The 16,758-nt window shown below is 47.6% G+C and overlaps 1 protein-coding gene across 1 annotated transcript in view; it reads right to left on the bottom strand.

Annotated features, from left to right (window-relative positions):
• The window catches only part of LOC128703334 (perlucin), a 74,041-nt gene extending 60,813 nt beyond the window's left edge, over window positions 1-13,228 (bottom strand). The window contains exon 1 of the mRNA XM_053797963.2: window positions 12,923-13,228. Coding sequence (XP_053653938.2) covers window positions 12,923-13,109 — 187 coding nt within the window. The 5' untranslated portion in view covers window positions 13,110-13,228. The remainder of the gene's footprint in view (window positions 1-12,922) is intronic.
• Between the last annotated feature and the right edge of the window lie 3,530 nt (window positions 13,229-16,758).

Here is a 16,758-nt window from a genome sequence, read left to right as displayed (position 1 = left end):
GTGAAATAGCCTATAAAGTGAACCATACATAGTTTTAGGACCGGGTTTGATAAAGCTCTTGGAGCATGGAGAGAGTGGACCTAGTAGTGATCAGTGAAGAGGCGGGGGCAGGAGCTATGACTCGACCCCTGTAACCACAAATAGGTGAGTACACACTAGAAGCAAAAATCGATAGGGAAATGAACTGGAAGAGAGTGAGAAAGAGAGAGAGAGAGAGAGAGAGAGAGAGAGAGAGAGAGAGAGAGAGAGAGAGATGACAGTCAGTTGGCCCAGTCGCTTACGCACTGGCCTAGAATTTTACGATTCACCTGGAGTTTACATGGAGAGGATTTAGGGAGTCAATGCCCCAGCAGTTCGGTCTGAGACCAGGCTTTATGGTGGATCAGGGTCTGATCAATCAGGCTCTTACTGCTGGCCGCACGCAGTCCGACGTACGAGCCACAGCCCGGCTGATCCGGCACTGACTTTAGGTATCTGTCCAGCTCTCTCTTGAAGGCAGCCAGGGGTTTATTGGGATACAGGGGATACATTTTCAGATGTGGAGGTTCAGCCTCCGTAGGAATGCCAAGCACACCTACTCACATATTAACTAACACTACCATAATAACCAAAATAAACTACATCCCACCCCTTACCCTACATCCAAAGTATTCACCCCTCACCCCTTCCGGTGCAAAATCCTTCATTACATCTGCCTCTCACCACATGCCCCCATACCCCACCTACCCCATTCACGCCACATTCCACTCTCCTCATTCACATCTTCTACATTCAAGAACCTGACCACTTCCGGCACAGAAAACCTACACTGACCGTCACCCCCCAACCCACACTCCCCAACCCACACTCCCCAACTCACACTCCCCAACCCACACTCCCCAACCCACACGCCCCAACCGACACTCCACAACCCACACTCCCTAACCCACAGTTCCCAACCCACACTTACCAACCCACACTCCCCAACCCACACTCACCAACCCACACTCCCCAACCCACACTCCCAACCCACACTTCCCAACCCACACTCCCAAACCCACACTCCCCAACCCACACTCCCCAACACACACTCCCCAACCCACACTCCCCACCCCACACTCCCCAACCCACACTCCCCAACCCACACTCCCCAACCCACACTCCCCAACCCACACTCCCCAACTCACACTCCCCAACCCACATTCCCCACCCTACACTCCCCAACCCACACTCCCCAACCCAAACCCCCAACCCACACTCCCCAACCCAGACTCCCCACCCCACACTCCACAACTCACACTCCCCAACCCACACTCCCCACCCCACACACCCCAACCCACACACCCCAACCCACACACCCCAACCCACACCCCACAACCCACACTCCCCAACCCACACTCCCCAACCCACACTCCCAACCCAGACTTCCCACCCCACACTCCCCAACTCACACTCCCCAACCCACACTCCCTAACCCACTCTCCCAACCCACACTCCCCAACTAACACTCCCCATCCCACACTCCCCAACCCACATTCCCCAACGCACACTCCTCAACCCACACTCCCCAACCCACACTCCCCAAGCCACACTTACCAACCCACACTCCCCAACCCACACTCCCCAACCCACACTCCCAAACCCACACTCCCCAACCCACACTCCCCAACTCACACTCCCCAACCCACACTCCCCACCGCACACTCCCCAACCCACACTCCCCAGCCCTCACTCCCCAACCCACACTCCCAAACTCACACTCCCCAACTCACACTCCCCAAGCCACACTTACCAACCCACACTCCCCAACCCACTCTCCCCAAGCCACACTTACCAACCCACACTCCCCAACCCACACTCCCCAACCCACACTCCCAAACCCACACTCCCGAACCCACACTCCCCAACTCACACTCCCCAACCCACACTCCCCACCCAACACTCCCAAACCCACACTTCCCAACCCACACTCCCCAACCCACACTCCCCAACCCACACTCCTAAACTCACACTCCCCAACCCACACTCCCCACCCTACACTTTCCAACCCACACTCCCCAACCCACACCCCCAACCCACACTCCCCAACCCACACTCCCCACCCCACACTCCCCACCTCACACTCCCCAACCCACACTCCCCACCCCTACTCCCCAACCCACACTCCCCAACCCACACTCCCCAACTCAAACTCCCCAACCCATTGGAAATATAAACACACATGCAGTATAATGTGATCCTTTATTGACAACGTTTCACCCACACAGCCTGCCTTGAAAGGTGCTGTTAGTGTGCAGCAATATTCCAGCCTAGATAGAGCAAGTGACCTGAAGAGTGTCATCATGGGCTTGGTCTCCCTAGTTTTGATGGTTCTCATTATCCATCCTGTCATTTTTCTAGCAGATATATTTCCTAGACGAATCATTGTTATTGTTATCTTAACAAAAAGTGTTACATCTGAGTAGTTTATTTAGTGCCTGTATTGCCGACTACCGACAACGCAAGTGGGGCCTCATGGAGCAGGTCACCTAGGCATGTGCCTTAATGGGAAAATCCACAGGAGCCCTATTAAAAGCCCCTTGGCTCATGTGAAGGGTTCTTGATCCAGGGAATTGAAAATAGCCTTCACATCCATGGATCAAAAATGATGCCAAACGAGGCAGTTAGTAAGTCTCGCTGATAAATATCATCAATGATAAGACATGCTATTACGCATGACGTGTGCTGTGTAAGGCATGTTATTATGCATGACGTACGTTACGTGAGTCATAGCGATACGCAATTTATACGCAGTGAAAGTCTTGTTATTACGTAACAATATTATATCCCATAAAATAATCGCCAAGACTAATGTTTGTGTAAGAGCACACGATAATTGTCACATGATATTTTAATGAATAATTGTATTTGAACGTACTTGGGCCCCAATAAACACAAAGTGCATTAAAACAGGACTGTATTAGCGTTGGCTGGCAACACTTGCCCACACATGATAAAAACACTGCGTGCAGAGCAAACTCTCGTAAACAGATGACGTTTCGCTCTAAGTAGCCATTGATCAAGTCATGTTCTACTTACAGTGAAACGTTTCACCAATAGGAGGCAAACAGTTCTCTTTTGAAATGCAGTTGTTAATTATAATTCCTAACATGGATGCTATAGTACTTATCTAGAGAGGTAACAAGAGCAGATGCAGCCCTGCCAGCAGACCCGTTTAGATCCATTAATGGAGTTGATTTTGGTATATTAAAACGAACAGTAAAGCGAAAAAAAATCTTGAGCAGTCTTCTTTGCAAGTGATTTAAGAAAGGGATCACTAGTGTTGAGTTTCTCCAGAGTAGTTTCACACGTGATATTAAATTAATATAACTTCTATGGAGGTGTGACATGCTCATGTCGTTTACAGAAATACTTATATTTTAACAACCCAATTTAGCAAGAATTTGGGAAAAGTGGTTCATTTCATAATGTTCTAACGCCAAGTACAGTGTTAATTTCAATTGTTCTATCACTGATACTAGGAACACCAAGCTCCTTCCTCAAATTAAAAACCTTGGTAGTCTTAGGACATCTGTAAGAGAGACGATAAATGAGCCAAAGATAAGAATACCAAATTAAATATTTTCAGAAGAAGAATTTCCCAAAAAGCAATCGTAAAATGCGGGAACGTCATATCCCAATTTTCAGAGTTCCGATTTGTGACCTTGTTCGTCCCTCCGTGGACCTGCCCGAAAACAACATATTATAGATAACAAGATCACTGGGCGATAAAGCACGCCGCCTCCCCCTGATAACACTGTTGCTCGTCAACATCACCCACCACCTGACCTACAATGTAAACATCATTAATGTGATCTTGATGTCCATAACACACGTCCTGACTGTAATGAACAATGACATTTATTGTTCCACTAAGGTGAAACTATCATGACTACCGGCAATATTCTCACGAATCTTCATAATTTCAGTGATGTAACAATTACAGAAAACAGTTATTTAGGAAAGATAAAGATCATAAATCACTGCCGCGTTTTTTCAGCTGGAGCGACACAAATTACAGTTGACCAGATCAAGTAATGTGCGTAACGACTCTGGTACTTCCTCCGTTTAATAGATGATAATAGTGCCAAGACGAACGGAAATGTCAACAAAGATTACCTCCACAAACTGTGGGTTGTGAATCGTTCCATGGGAGGAATTTTGAATTCTGTTCTTCATCTACATATGTACATAGCAAGAAAGTGTATAAGGGTAAAGAAAGCTAATGGTACACTACTCTAATGGCTTATGACTACAGCACCGCTGGTTGAATGGCAGCTATGGCCGTCTATCTGGTACTAAGACTCAATTCAAACAAAATTATTGTAGAGAACGTTTCGCACTGGCTAAAGCTTTATCAACTCATGGCTTGATAAAGCTAAACACACAACGAAGTGTTGTCTGTAATAAAAGTTCGCTCTGCACCATGTGTCTGTCTGAAGCACTTCATTAGGTCTACTGGCTCATACTGCCCATAACTTTTGCCAAGTTACGAACTATATAATGCCACCAAATGTATAAAAAGAGAGACACATGTGGATACATAAAGTTCCTAGGCACTTGTGCAACACCTGTGGAAAGATAAAGCAACCAGACACCTGTGTAACATCTGCGAATTAATAAAGCCCCCAGGCATTTGTGCAACACCTGTAGATTATAAAGCAACCAGACACATGTACAACACCTTTAAAATGATAAACAAACAGGCTCCTGTGCAACATCTGTGGATAAATAAAGCAACTACTGGGAGAAAGATTTCCTTAATAAAGCTACACGTCTCTTTTACGCAGTTACTGCAGCCTAGTACTGGACTGCACAACTGCAATGCATATATTTTGTTCCATCCAAACGCTAGTCTTGGCACTCCTGCAAACATTTAATTTCTATCAATATTATATGTATAATATTAAATATAATGAATAATCCCGTGGAATTTTTTTTTTACCCAAAATAAACTCGCTCGCATATATTTTTTTTCTTGTATGTAATTAAATTTAATTTACCTTCAAAGGCTAAAGTTCGTAAATACAGTAAAATTTACTGAAGGTTTGACTTTGCATGAAGATATATTGGTTGTTGGTTCCAGGGATTATGGCCTCCGCAGTCAGGTCTCAGACCAGTTTTGAGTGAGATTTCAATGGGATTATGTGATGCAGATCCTGGCTACACTCAATACACACACAGGACCATGATGACACCCAGTACACTCTCTGATCCCTGACCATACCCAGTACACTCCCTGATCCCTGCCCACTCCCAGTACACTCACTGTTCCCTAGCCACACTCAGTGCACTGCCTGTTCCCTAGCCACACCCAGTACACTCCCTGTTCCCTAGCCACACCCTGCCCACACTCAAGTCGGATAAATTTCGAAGACGGTCAAAAGTAATTTATTTTCGGGAAATATTCTAATTGCACATACACACACACACACACACACACACACACTAGGTGAGTATTATGTGAGTACACACACACACGCAGAAACTAGAGGATCAGGCTCATATAACAGGAAGGGCACTGCAATGGATCAGAGAATACCTGACAGGGAGGCAACAACGAGTCATGGTACGTAATGATGTATCACAGTGGGGACCTGTGACGAGCGGGGTCCCGCAGGGGTCGGTCCTAGGACCAGTGCTACTTTTGGTATATGTGAACGACATGATGGAAGGGTTAGACTCAGAAGTGTCCCTGTTCGCAGACGACGTGAAGTTAATGAGAGAATTAAATCAGATGAGGACCGGGCAGGACTTCAAAGAGACCTGGACAGACTGGACACCTGGTCCAGCAACTGGCTTCTCGAATTTAATCCCGCCAAATGCAAAGTCATGAAGATAGGGGAAGGGCACAGAACACCACAGACAGAGTATAGGCTAGGTGGCCAAAGACTCCAAACCTCGCTCAAGGAGAAAGATCTTGGAGTGCGTATAACACCGAGCATGTCTCCGGAAGCACACATCAACCAGGTAACTACTGCAGCATATGGGCACCTGGCAAACCTGAGAACAGCGTTCCGATACCTTAATAAGGAATCGTTCAAGACACTATACACCGTGTACGTCAGGCCCATACTGGAGTATGCAGCACCTGTTTGGAACCCGCACTTGATAAAGCACGTCAAGAAACTAGAGAAAGTGCAAAGGCTTGCGACAAGGTTAGCTCCAGAGCTAAGGGGAATGTCCTATGAAGAAAGGTTAAGGGAAATCGGCCTGACGACACTAGAGGACAGGAGGGTCAGGGGAGACATGATAACGACATACAAAATACTGCGCAGAATAGACAATGTGGGCAAAGACAGGATGTTCCAGGGAGGGGACACAGAAACAAGAGGTCACAATTGGAAGTTGAAGACACAGATGAGTCAGAGAGATATTAGGAAGTATTTCTTCAGTCATAGAGTTGTCAGGCAGTGGAATAGCCTAGAAAGTGATGTAGTGGAGGCAGGTACCATACATAGTTTTAAGACGAGGTTTGATAAAGCTCATGGAGGGGAGAGAGAGGACCCAGTAGCAACCGGTGAAGAGGCGGGACCAGGAGCTAAGACTCGACCCCTGCAACCACAAATAGGTGAGTACAAATAGGTTAGTACACACACACACACACACACACACACACACACACACACACACACACACACAGGCCTAGTGTCTAATCGACATGTGCCTAGGACAAAATGGTAACTAACACACACACAGGCCTGGTGTCTAATCGACATGTGCCTAGGACAAAATGGTAACTAACACACACACAGGCCTAGTGTCTAATCGACATGTGCCTAGGACAAAATGGTAACTAACACACACACAGGCCTGGTGTCTAATCGACATGTGCCTAGGACAAAATGGTAACTAACAGTGGGCTTTTTCAAGTCACACACAGATCCGTGTGTGACTTGAAAAAGCCCATTGTGTGGGTGAAACGTTGTCAATAAAGGATCACATTATACTGCATTTGTGTTTATATTTCCACTGTGTCGGTATTTGATACCATTTATTTCCATCCCCAACCCACACTCCCCACCCCACACTCCCCAACCCACACTCCCCAACCCACACTCCCCACCCCACACTCCCCAACCCACACTCCCCACCCCACACTCCCCACCCCACACTCCCCACCCCACACTCCCCAACCCACACTCCCCACCCCACACTCCCCAACCCACACTCCCCACCCCACACTCCCCACCCCACACTCCCCAACCCACACTCCCCACCCCACACTCCCCACCCCACACTCCCCAACCCACACTCCCCACCCCACACTCCCCAACCCACACTCCCCACCCCACACTCCCCAACCCATACTCCCCACCCCACACTCCCCAACCCACACTCCCCAACCCACACTCCCCACCCCACACTCCCCAACCCACACTCCCCACCCCACACTCCCCAACCCATACTCCCAACCCACACTCCCCAACTCACACTCCAGAACCCACACTCCCAACCCCACACTCCCCAACCCACACTCCCCAACCCACCCTCCCCACCCCACACTCCCCACCCCACACTCCCCAACCCATGCTCCCAACCCACACTCCCCAACTCACACTCCACAACCCACACTCCCAACCCCACACTCCCCAACCCACACTCCCCACCCCACACTCCCCAACCCACACTCCCCAGCCCACACTCCCCAACCCACAGTCCCCAACCCACACTTCCCAACCCACACTCCCCAACCCACACTCCCCAACCCACACTCCACAACCCACAGTCCCCAACCCACACTTCCCAACCCACACTCCCAAACCCACACTCCCCAACCCACACTCCCCAACCCAAACTTACCAACCCACACTCCCCAACCCACACTCCCCAACCCACACTCCCTAACCCACACTCCCCAACCCACACTCCTCAACTCACACTCCCCAACGCACACTCTCCAACCCACACTCCCCAACCCACACTCCTCAACTCACACTCCCCAACCCACACTCCCAAACCCACACTCCCCAACCCACACTCCCCAACCCACACTTCCCAACCCACACTCCCCAACCCACACTCCTCAACTCACACTCCCCAACCCACACTCCCCAACCCACACTCCTCAACTCACACTCCCCAACCCACACTCCCCAACCCACACTCCACAACCCACACTCCCCAACCCACACTCCCAAACCCACTCTCCCCAACCTACACTCCCCAACCCACACTCCCCAACCCACGCTCCCCAACCCATGTGCAAGGACCAGGAATTCTGGAACCTGAGAAGCGAAACATAATAATATAAAATAAGTCTAAGACGCGAATAGTGGAAGCATCCCCAGATATCATATCACTCAGAGTTCGAAGCTCCCAAAGATAACAGACAAATTCTTCCTGACTGGATAACAGATTGTGAAGAAAGACGTAAGGAACAGAGGAGGTCGAGGAGAAGCACTGCTAATCATAAGCGCCAGAAAGGAAGCTGACGACTACATGCACACTGAAAACCGAAGATGCCAAGGTGGTGATAGGGGTGATGTACAACCATTCACTAAACAGAAAGAAACTAGCACATGAATTTAATGATGATACATAAGCAAGGAAAGATATTTTAGCTGATAAGATAAGATTTCGTTCGGATTTTTAACCCCGGAGGGTTAGCCACCCAGGATAACCCAAGAAAGGCAGTGCGTCAGTGAGGACTGTCTGTCTTATTTACATTGGGGTCCACAATCTTCTCCCCCAGGATGCGATCCACACCAGACGACTAACACCCAGGTACCTGTTTGCTGCTAGGTGACGAGGACAACAAGTGTAAGGAAACTCTTCAAAATTTTCCACCCCGCCGGGAATCGAACCCGGGACAGCCGCGTGTGAAGCGAGAGCTTTGCCAGCCAGGCCACGGGGCCCGGAAATGGAGAGAAGAGAAGAGCTTACTTGAGCAATGACGAGCTGCTGATCATGAGAAACTTTAACCACAAGAATATAAACTGAGAAAACTTAGGAGCCACACAGGGGAACAGAAACGTGGAGCTAAGATGCACTTATGTTTGGGACACTAGTACGCAGAGAGAGGATAAGAGGAACCAGCAGTGAATAATTCTGCCTAAGAGGAAAGAGGTGTAGTGGGAAAGACAACTAGATGAGAAGACAGTTAATAATGTGATGGAGTATGTGACATGAAAGTGCGGAGAAGCAAAGAAAAAATCATAATCAGGAGCAAAAGAAGCAATAGAAAGAACAAATTGAGAAGAATAGCTAGAAATAAATATTCATAGGTAAGAATAGTGGCTTAACGATCACTAGAGAATAATAAAGCTTCGAAAATCAAATCTTGTCCAAATTAGTTATACAGCCACTTGAGAAGGTGGACAACAGTAAATTACCAAGTAATGATGATGAAGAAGAGGCACAAAGAATGACCTAGTAGTCCATGAGGAACATAGCAAGATATTTAACCAAGTATTCTCAAAGGAAACTATGATTTCCAGCGAACCTGAGCAGCAGAATGCACTGTGGAGGACAGAAGGGTCAGGGGAGACATGATAACGACATACAAGATACTGCGGGGAATAGACAAGGTGGACAGAGATAGGATGTTCCAGAGAGGGGACACAGGGACAAGGGGTCACAACTGGAAGCTGAAGACTCAGACGAGTCACAGGGACGTTAGGAAGTATTTCTTCAGTCATAGAGTTGTCAGAGTTGCCTAGCAAGTGAAGTAGTGGAGGCAGGAACCATACATAGTTTTAAGAAGAGGTATGACAAAGCTCAGGAAGCAGAGAGAGAGAGGATCCAGTAGCGATCAGTGAAGAGGCGGGGCCAGGAGCTGAGTCTCGACCCCTGCAACCACAATTAGGTGAGTACAATTAGGTGAGTACAATTAGGTGAGTACACTCAGAAGAAGTGTTTCTTCTATTACTTTTACAAGAGAGGGTAGACTTAATATCATTGACAGGTAGGAGGAGTAAACGAGGAGGGTTTTTCCTGGGTACACTCTCACTCCCACACGCACACCAGATAGCTAGGAATCTAGGAAGTAGGAATTCTGGGTAGAAGGATAAACATAGAAGGAACTAAAGTGTAGGCAGCCACATGGGCATGGTCGGCACAAGCACTCTGAGCGCTCACTCACCCGCATAACGTGCACACACTTCCACATTCACACATAGACAGACATGGCAATTGACACCTTACTGTGACTATTATTATTATTATTATCAAAAAGAAGCGCTAAGCCACAAAGGCTATACAGCTTACTGTGACTAGACAGGGTGTGTTGTGGTGTTTCCACTCTCCCTCCCACTCTTTCTCCCTCTATTCTCCTTCCCACTCTTTCTCCACCCCCTCCATCGCCCTCCTTGTCTTCCTCCCTCAATTGCCCCATCTCTGTCCCCCTTACAACTTCCCCACCCCCACACATGAACACACTCCTTACACTTCCCTACTCTCTCTCTCTCTCTCTCTCTCTCTCTCTCTCTCTCTCTCTCTCTCTCTCTCTCTATCAGTCTATCTGTCTATCCCTCTCTCTCCCTCTCTAACTATTTATCTCCCTTCTCCCCCCCCCAATCCACTGGCTTTTCCTTCCTCTCTCCCTTCCCCTTCCCCTCTTCTCCCTCTAGCCCCCTTCCCACTCTTTCTCCACCCCATCATTCTCCCTGTCCCCCCTTCGTCTCCCTCTCCCCATTCCCACATATGCATAGACACACCTAAAAACACCTACCCCCCCCCCCCAAAAAAAAAAAATTGGTAGCTCAGAAAGGAAGATGAAAACTCAGGGAATCAGAGAAAAATGGTTCTTGTAAGGAAGAATGGATGGAAGAGCAATGTAAAAGAGTGAAACAAGAGTGGGAGTGCAAAATAGGTGAGCTTTCTTCAAAAATGGAGAAAAGGATGGAGGAATAGAAGAAGAAATAGGAGTCAAAAGTCAAAGCCACAGAAGCCAGGAGAAGGGCCCTAGAATATGAGGTAAATAGGCTGAAGTGAGTTACAGGGCTATTACACAGAGGAGACATAGCATCTGAAGCAGGTACACTCCTACTGAAGGATAAGCGCAGTGGAAAGGAAGGAGACATACCTTACACAAAGGCCCTACCAGCCCACCAAGCAGGGCTGAGGAAGGAAATGGGAGAGCAGTTGGAAGCAGGGATAGTAGTAAGGGAGGGGAAAAAGGTGGAGAGGGGGATAGGTCACAGGTAGAGGCACGACCATGCCACCAAGAGCTACAGGAAAAAAACAAGAGAGACAATGGCTATGTACAAACAGGACCAAGAGACACAGAGGGAACAGCAATGGGAAGAGGAGAGGGGGAAGTCACTGTTTATTCATGAACTTCAGGAGAGCGAGGGGAGTACACACAATGAAAGATGGCAGAAGGAAAAGCAGGAGATTGTAAACATCATCAAAGAAATAGGCGAGGAGGACATGACTGAAGTAGTTAATTTTCAGAGAATATGGGGGTACGTGAAGGGAAGACATCGGTTGGTGAAGCTGATTTTCAAGACTGAAACAATGTGGAACAGGATCCTTCAAGAGAAACCACGGCTGAGGGAACTGTCAGCATACATCCCGAGACAGAACAAAAACAGAATGACAGCAGCTGAGGGAGAGGGCACAGAAGCGAAAGGGGTTAGGAAGAGAGTCAAGGACAGACTCAGCAGAGGACAACCAGAGAAGGGCAGAGCAACAAGTGCATACAGAACCACCCCCAGAACACTACAACTAAACACACTATCCCAACACAAACCACAATCCACACTTACATCCCTCACCCTACACTACACTGTAGAATCACACTGCACACTGCCAGGTCCCCCATTCTCAGACCCCCAAATCACAGTGTAGGAGAGAAAACAGAAGGTATGGTACACCAATGCTGAAGGAATAACAAATAAGTTGGAGGAGTGGCATGAAATAATCAAAGAGGCATCACAGTACATCATAGCTCTCACATGAATGATAACAGATGCCATCTTTCCAATGGGATATCAGATTCTGAGGCAACAGAGAGGGTATAGAGGGGGTGGAGGAGTGACACTGCTCATCAAAAACTGATGGGATTTTGATGGCCTGGAGAAAGGAGATGGAGGAGATGCAAGAGATTACATAATAGGAACGCTTCAGTCTGAGGGTCCCAAGATGGTAATTGCAGTGATGTATAACCCACCATAGAACAGCAGGAGGCAAAGGCAAGAGTATTATGAGAACAATGGAGCAATGGTTGACACACTTGCAGACATAGCCAGAAGGGATCCTACTAGCAGGACAAAGCTCCTGATTATGGGTGACTTCAACCACAGGGAAATCGACTGGGAGAACCTGGAGCCACATTGGGGCTCTGGTGGCCTGGTGGTTAACGCTCTCGCTTCACACGACGAGGGCCTGGGTTCGATTCCCAGCCAGAGTAGAAACATTGGACGTGTTTCTTTCCACCTGTTGTCTATGTTCCCCATCAGTAAAATGGGTACCTGGGTGTTAGTCGACTGGTGTGGGTCGCATCCTAGGACACTGACCTAGTTTGCCCGAAATGCGGAGCATAACAAGGGACTTTCTATATAGTAGTATGTCATTGTTATCAGCTAGGACTGTATACCCTGTACATGTTCTTGTAGTAAAATAAAGATATTATTAACAAGGGGTCACAGTTGGAAATTTAAGACTCAGATGAATATCAGGGACGTTAGACTGTATTTCTCCAGTCGCAGAGTTGTCAAGAAGTGGAATAGTCTTGTAAGTGATGTAGTGGAGGTAGGATCCATACCTAGCTTTAAGAAGTGGTATGATAAAGCTCATGGAGCAGGAAGAGTGACCTAGTAGCGACCAGCGAAGAGGATGGACCAGGATCTGTGATTAGATCCCTGTAACTATATACAGACGAGCGCACAGACACACATGTGAATAAATATGTTTCTACTGATAGTGTAAGTTAAAAAAAAAAATGCTTATAATACCATACCTTCAAGACATGATGACTGAACATGCTCGGTACCATTCACCATTCGGAACAACACTTGTGCCTGTTGGGACAGAGCCAGTTGTGTAATCATCATAGCAGACCGCAGCTCCTCTAATTCTGACACCTCCACCTTAGCCACACAACCTCCTATCAGCAGGTAAAATGTAATGGCTATTATTGCAGCCATTATGACAACTTGTGCATATAGTGAACCAACGTAGGAGAGACGTTCAGGATGTGGCGAGGAGTTATAAAATAACAGAGAATGGTAAATGAGTGACTGGCTGTAACCAAGTGAATGTGAGGGGAGACTTTATATAAGTGACATAAGTGGAAATCCCAGCAACAACTGAGTATTCACACGTACTTTAGAAGTGATATAAAATTACGATAGTACTTTAAAATTTCTTCGTTGATTTTCCGTTCACAGATTTCTTCAAAGTAATTATATAATAGTACTCTATATGAAGGAGAAGAAAGTAATATCACTTTAACGATTTATTCTGAAGGATAATGAAAGAAGTAGCAACTGTTCGAGCCATCATCGGGATTCCCAGGGTGAGAGACGAGAGACTATCTTTGACACTCGAGATTCACAGGCTGAGTGATAAAAGATTATCACTGACACTCGAGAAGCCCACGCTGAGAAACGAGAGATTATCTCCATAACATACTGAAAGGCAATACCACATTTTGAAACACTACATGCACGCGAGCACGTACACACACACACACACACACACACACACACACACACACAGGCCCAGACCCAGGAAGAAGATCAAATACAGCCTCCCTCACAACTTCCTATAGAAGCCTCCCAACCAGGTCAACCCCAGTGCAACCAAACACTCTAAATCAAAATACCCATGCCACATCCAATGCCCCCACCCACTACATTACAAACTCCACCCCCACAGCAACAACCCATAGTTCCTTACCAGGTCTCCCACTTCCCCAACCCCAATATACCTCCCAGACCACAGTCTTAGAAAAGAAGTTGAAGGTGTGGTATACAAATGCAGATGGAATAACAAACAAGTATGAGGAGTGGCACGAAAGAATCAAAGAGACATCCCCAGACATAATAGCACTCACAGAAACAAAACTCACCAGGAGGAGAGTGGTGGAGCACCTGGAAATAAACAAGTGTATAATTGACAACCAGCACGGTTTCAGGGAAGGAAAATCCTGTGTCACAAACCTACTAGAGTTTTATGACAAGGTGACAGAAGAAAGACAAGAGAGAGAGAGATGGATCGGCTGCATTTTTTTGGACTGCAAGAAGGCCTTCGACACAGTTCCTCACAAGAGGTTACTGCAAAAGCTATAGGATGAAGGCACACATAACAGGAAAGGCACTGCAATGGATCAGAGAATATCTGACAGGGAGGCAACAACGAGTCATGGTACGCTACGAGGTGTCAGAGTGGGCGCCTGTGACAAGCGGGTTTCCACAGGGGTCAGTCCTAGGACCTGTGCTGTTCTTGGTATATGTGAACGACATAACGGAAGGGATAGACTCAGAAGTGTCCTTGTTTGCAGATGATGTGAAGTTAATGAGAAGAATCAAATCGGATGAGGATCAGGCAGGACTACAAAGAGACCTGGACAGGCTACAAGCCTGGTCCAGCAACTGGCTCCTTGAGTTTTACCCTGCCAAATGCAAAGTCATGAAGATTGGGGAATGGCAAAGAAAACCCGGACACAATATAGTTTAGATGGCCAAAGACTTCAAACCTCACTCAAGGAAAAAGATCTGGGGGTGAGTATAACGCCGAGCATATCTCCTGAGGCGCACATCAATCAGATAACTGCTGCAGCATACAGGCGCCTGGCAAACCTACGGATAGCGTTCCGATACCTCAGTAAGGATTTCTTTCGAGACTCTGTATACCATTTACGTCAGGCCCATACTGGAGTATGCAGCACCAGTTTGGAATCCACACCTAGTCAAGCACGTTAAAAATTAGAGAAAGTGCAAAGGTTTGCAACAAGACTAGTCCCAGAGCTACGGGGATTGTCCTACGAAGAAAGGTTGAGGGAAACCGGCCTGACGACACTGGAGGACAGGAGGGATAGGGGAGACATGATAACGACATATAAAATACTGCTCAGAATAGACAAGGTGGACAAAGACGGGATGTTCCAGAGAAGGGACACAGAAACAAGGGGTCACAATTGGAAGTTGAAGACTCAGATGAATCAATGGGATTTTATGAAGTATTTCTTCAGTCATAGAGTTGTCAGGCCGTGGAATAGCCTAGAAAGTGACGTAGTGGAAGCGGGAACCATACATAGTTTTAAGGCGAGGTATGATGAAGCTCATGGGGCAGGGAGAGAGAGGACCTAGTAGCAATCAGCGAAGAGGCGGGGCCAGGAGCTATGACTCGACCCCTTCAACCTCAAACAGGTGAGTACACACACATACACGCACACACACACACACACACACACACTCACACACACACACACACACACACACACACACACACACCTACACACACACACACCTACACACACACACACCTACACACACATGCCTACACACACACACCTACACACACACACACCTACACACACACACACCTACACACACACCTACACACACACACCTACACACACCAGGCTGGTGGCCTGGTGGCTAAAGCTTCCGCTTCACACACTGAGGGCCCGGGTTCGATTCCCGGCGGGTGGAAACATTTCGACACGTTTCCTTACACCTGTTGTCCTGTTCACCTAGCAGCAAATAGGTACCTGGGTGTTAGTCGACTGGTGTGGGTCGCATCCTGGGGGACAAGATTAAGGACTCCAATGGAAATAAGTTAGACAGTCCTCGATGACGCACTGACTTTCTTGGGTTATCCTGGGTGGCTAACCCTCCGGGGTTAAAAATCCGAACGAAATCTTATCTTCACACACACACACACACACACACACCGAGGAGGCGCGGAAGCTGCTAAGTGACCTTGATACCTCAAAGGCGATGGGACCGGACATCTCCCCATGGGTCCTTAGAGAAGGAGCAGAGATGCTGTGCGTGACCCTAACCACAATGTTTAACACATCCCTTGAAACTGGGCAACTACCTGAGAAATGGAAGACAGCAAATGTAGTCCCCATATTTAAGAAAGGAAACAGAAATGAGGCACTAAACTACAGACCTGTGTCTCTGACATGTCTTGTGTGCAGAGTCATGGAGAAGATTATCAGGAGGAGAGTGATGAAACACCTGGAACGGAACAAGATTATAAATGAAAACCAGCATGGGTTCATGGAAGGTAAATCCTGTGTCACAAACCTCCTGGAGTTTTATGAGAAGGTAACAGAAGTAAGACACGAGAGAGAGGGGTGGGTTGATTGCGTTTTCCTAGACTGCAGGAAGGCCTTTGACATAGTTCCCACAAGAGATTAGTGCAGAAGCTGGAGGATCAGGCGCATATAACGGAGGGCACTGCAATGGATCAGGGAATACCTGACAGGGAGGCAGCAACGAGTCATGGTACGTGAAGAGGTATCACAGTGGGCGCCAGTGACGAGCGGGGTCCCACAAGGGTCAGTTCTAGGACCAGTGCTATTTTTTATATATGCGAACGACATGATGGAAAGAATAGACTCTGAAGTGTCCCTATTCGCAGATGATGTGAAGTTGATGAGAAGAATTTAATCGGATGAGGATGAGGCAGGACTGCAAAGAGACCTGGACAGGCTGGACATGTGGTCCAGAAACTGGCTTCTCGAATTCAATCCTGCCAAATGCAAAGTCATGAAGATTGGGGAGGGGCAAAGAAGACCGCAGACAGAGTATAGGCTAGGTGGACAAAGACTACAGACCT

Source organism: Cherax quadricarinatus, chromosome 15 (assembly GCF_038502225.1).
Source record: "Cherax quadricarinatus isolate ZL_2023a chromosome 15, ASM3850222v1, whole genome shotgun sequence".
NCBI lineage: Eukaryota > Metazoa > Arthropoda > Malacostraca > Decapoda > Parastacidae > Cherax > Cherax quadricarinatus.
This window is presented reverse-complemented; position numbering and strand designations above follow the sequence as displayed.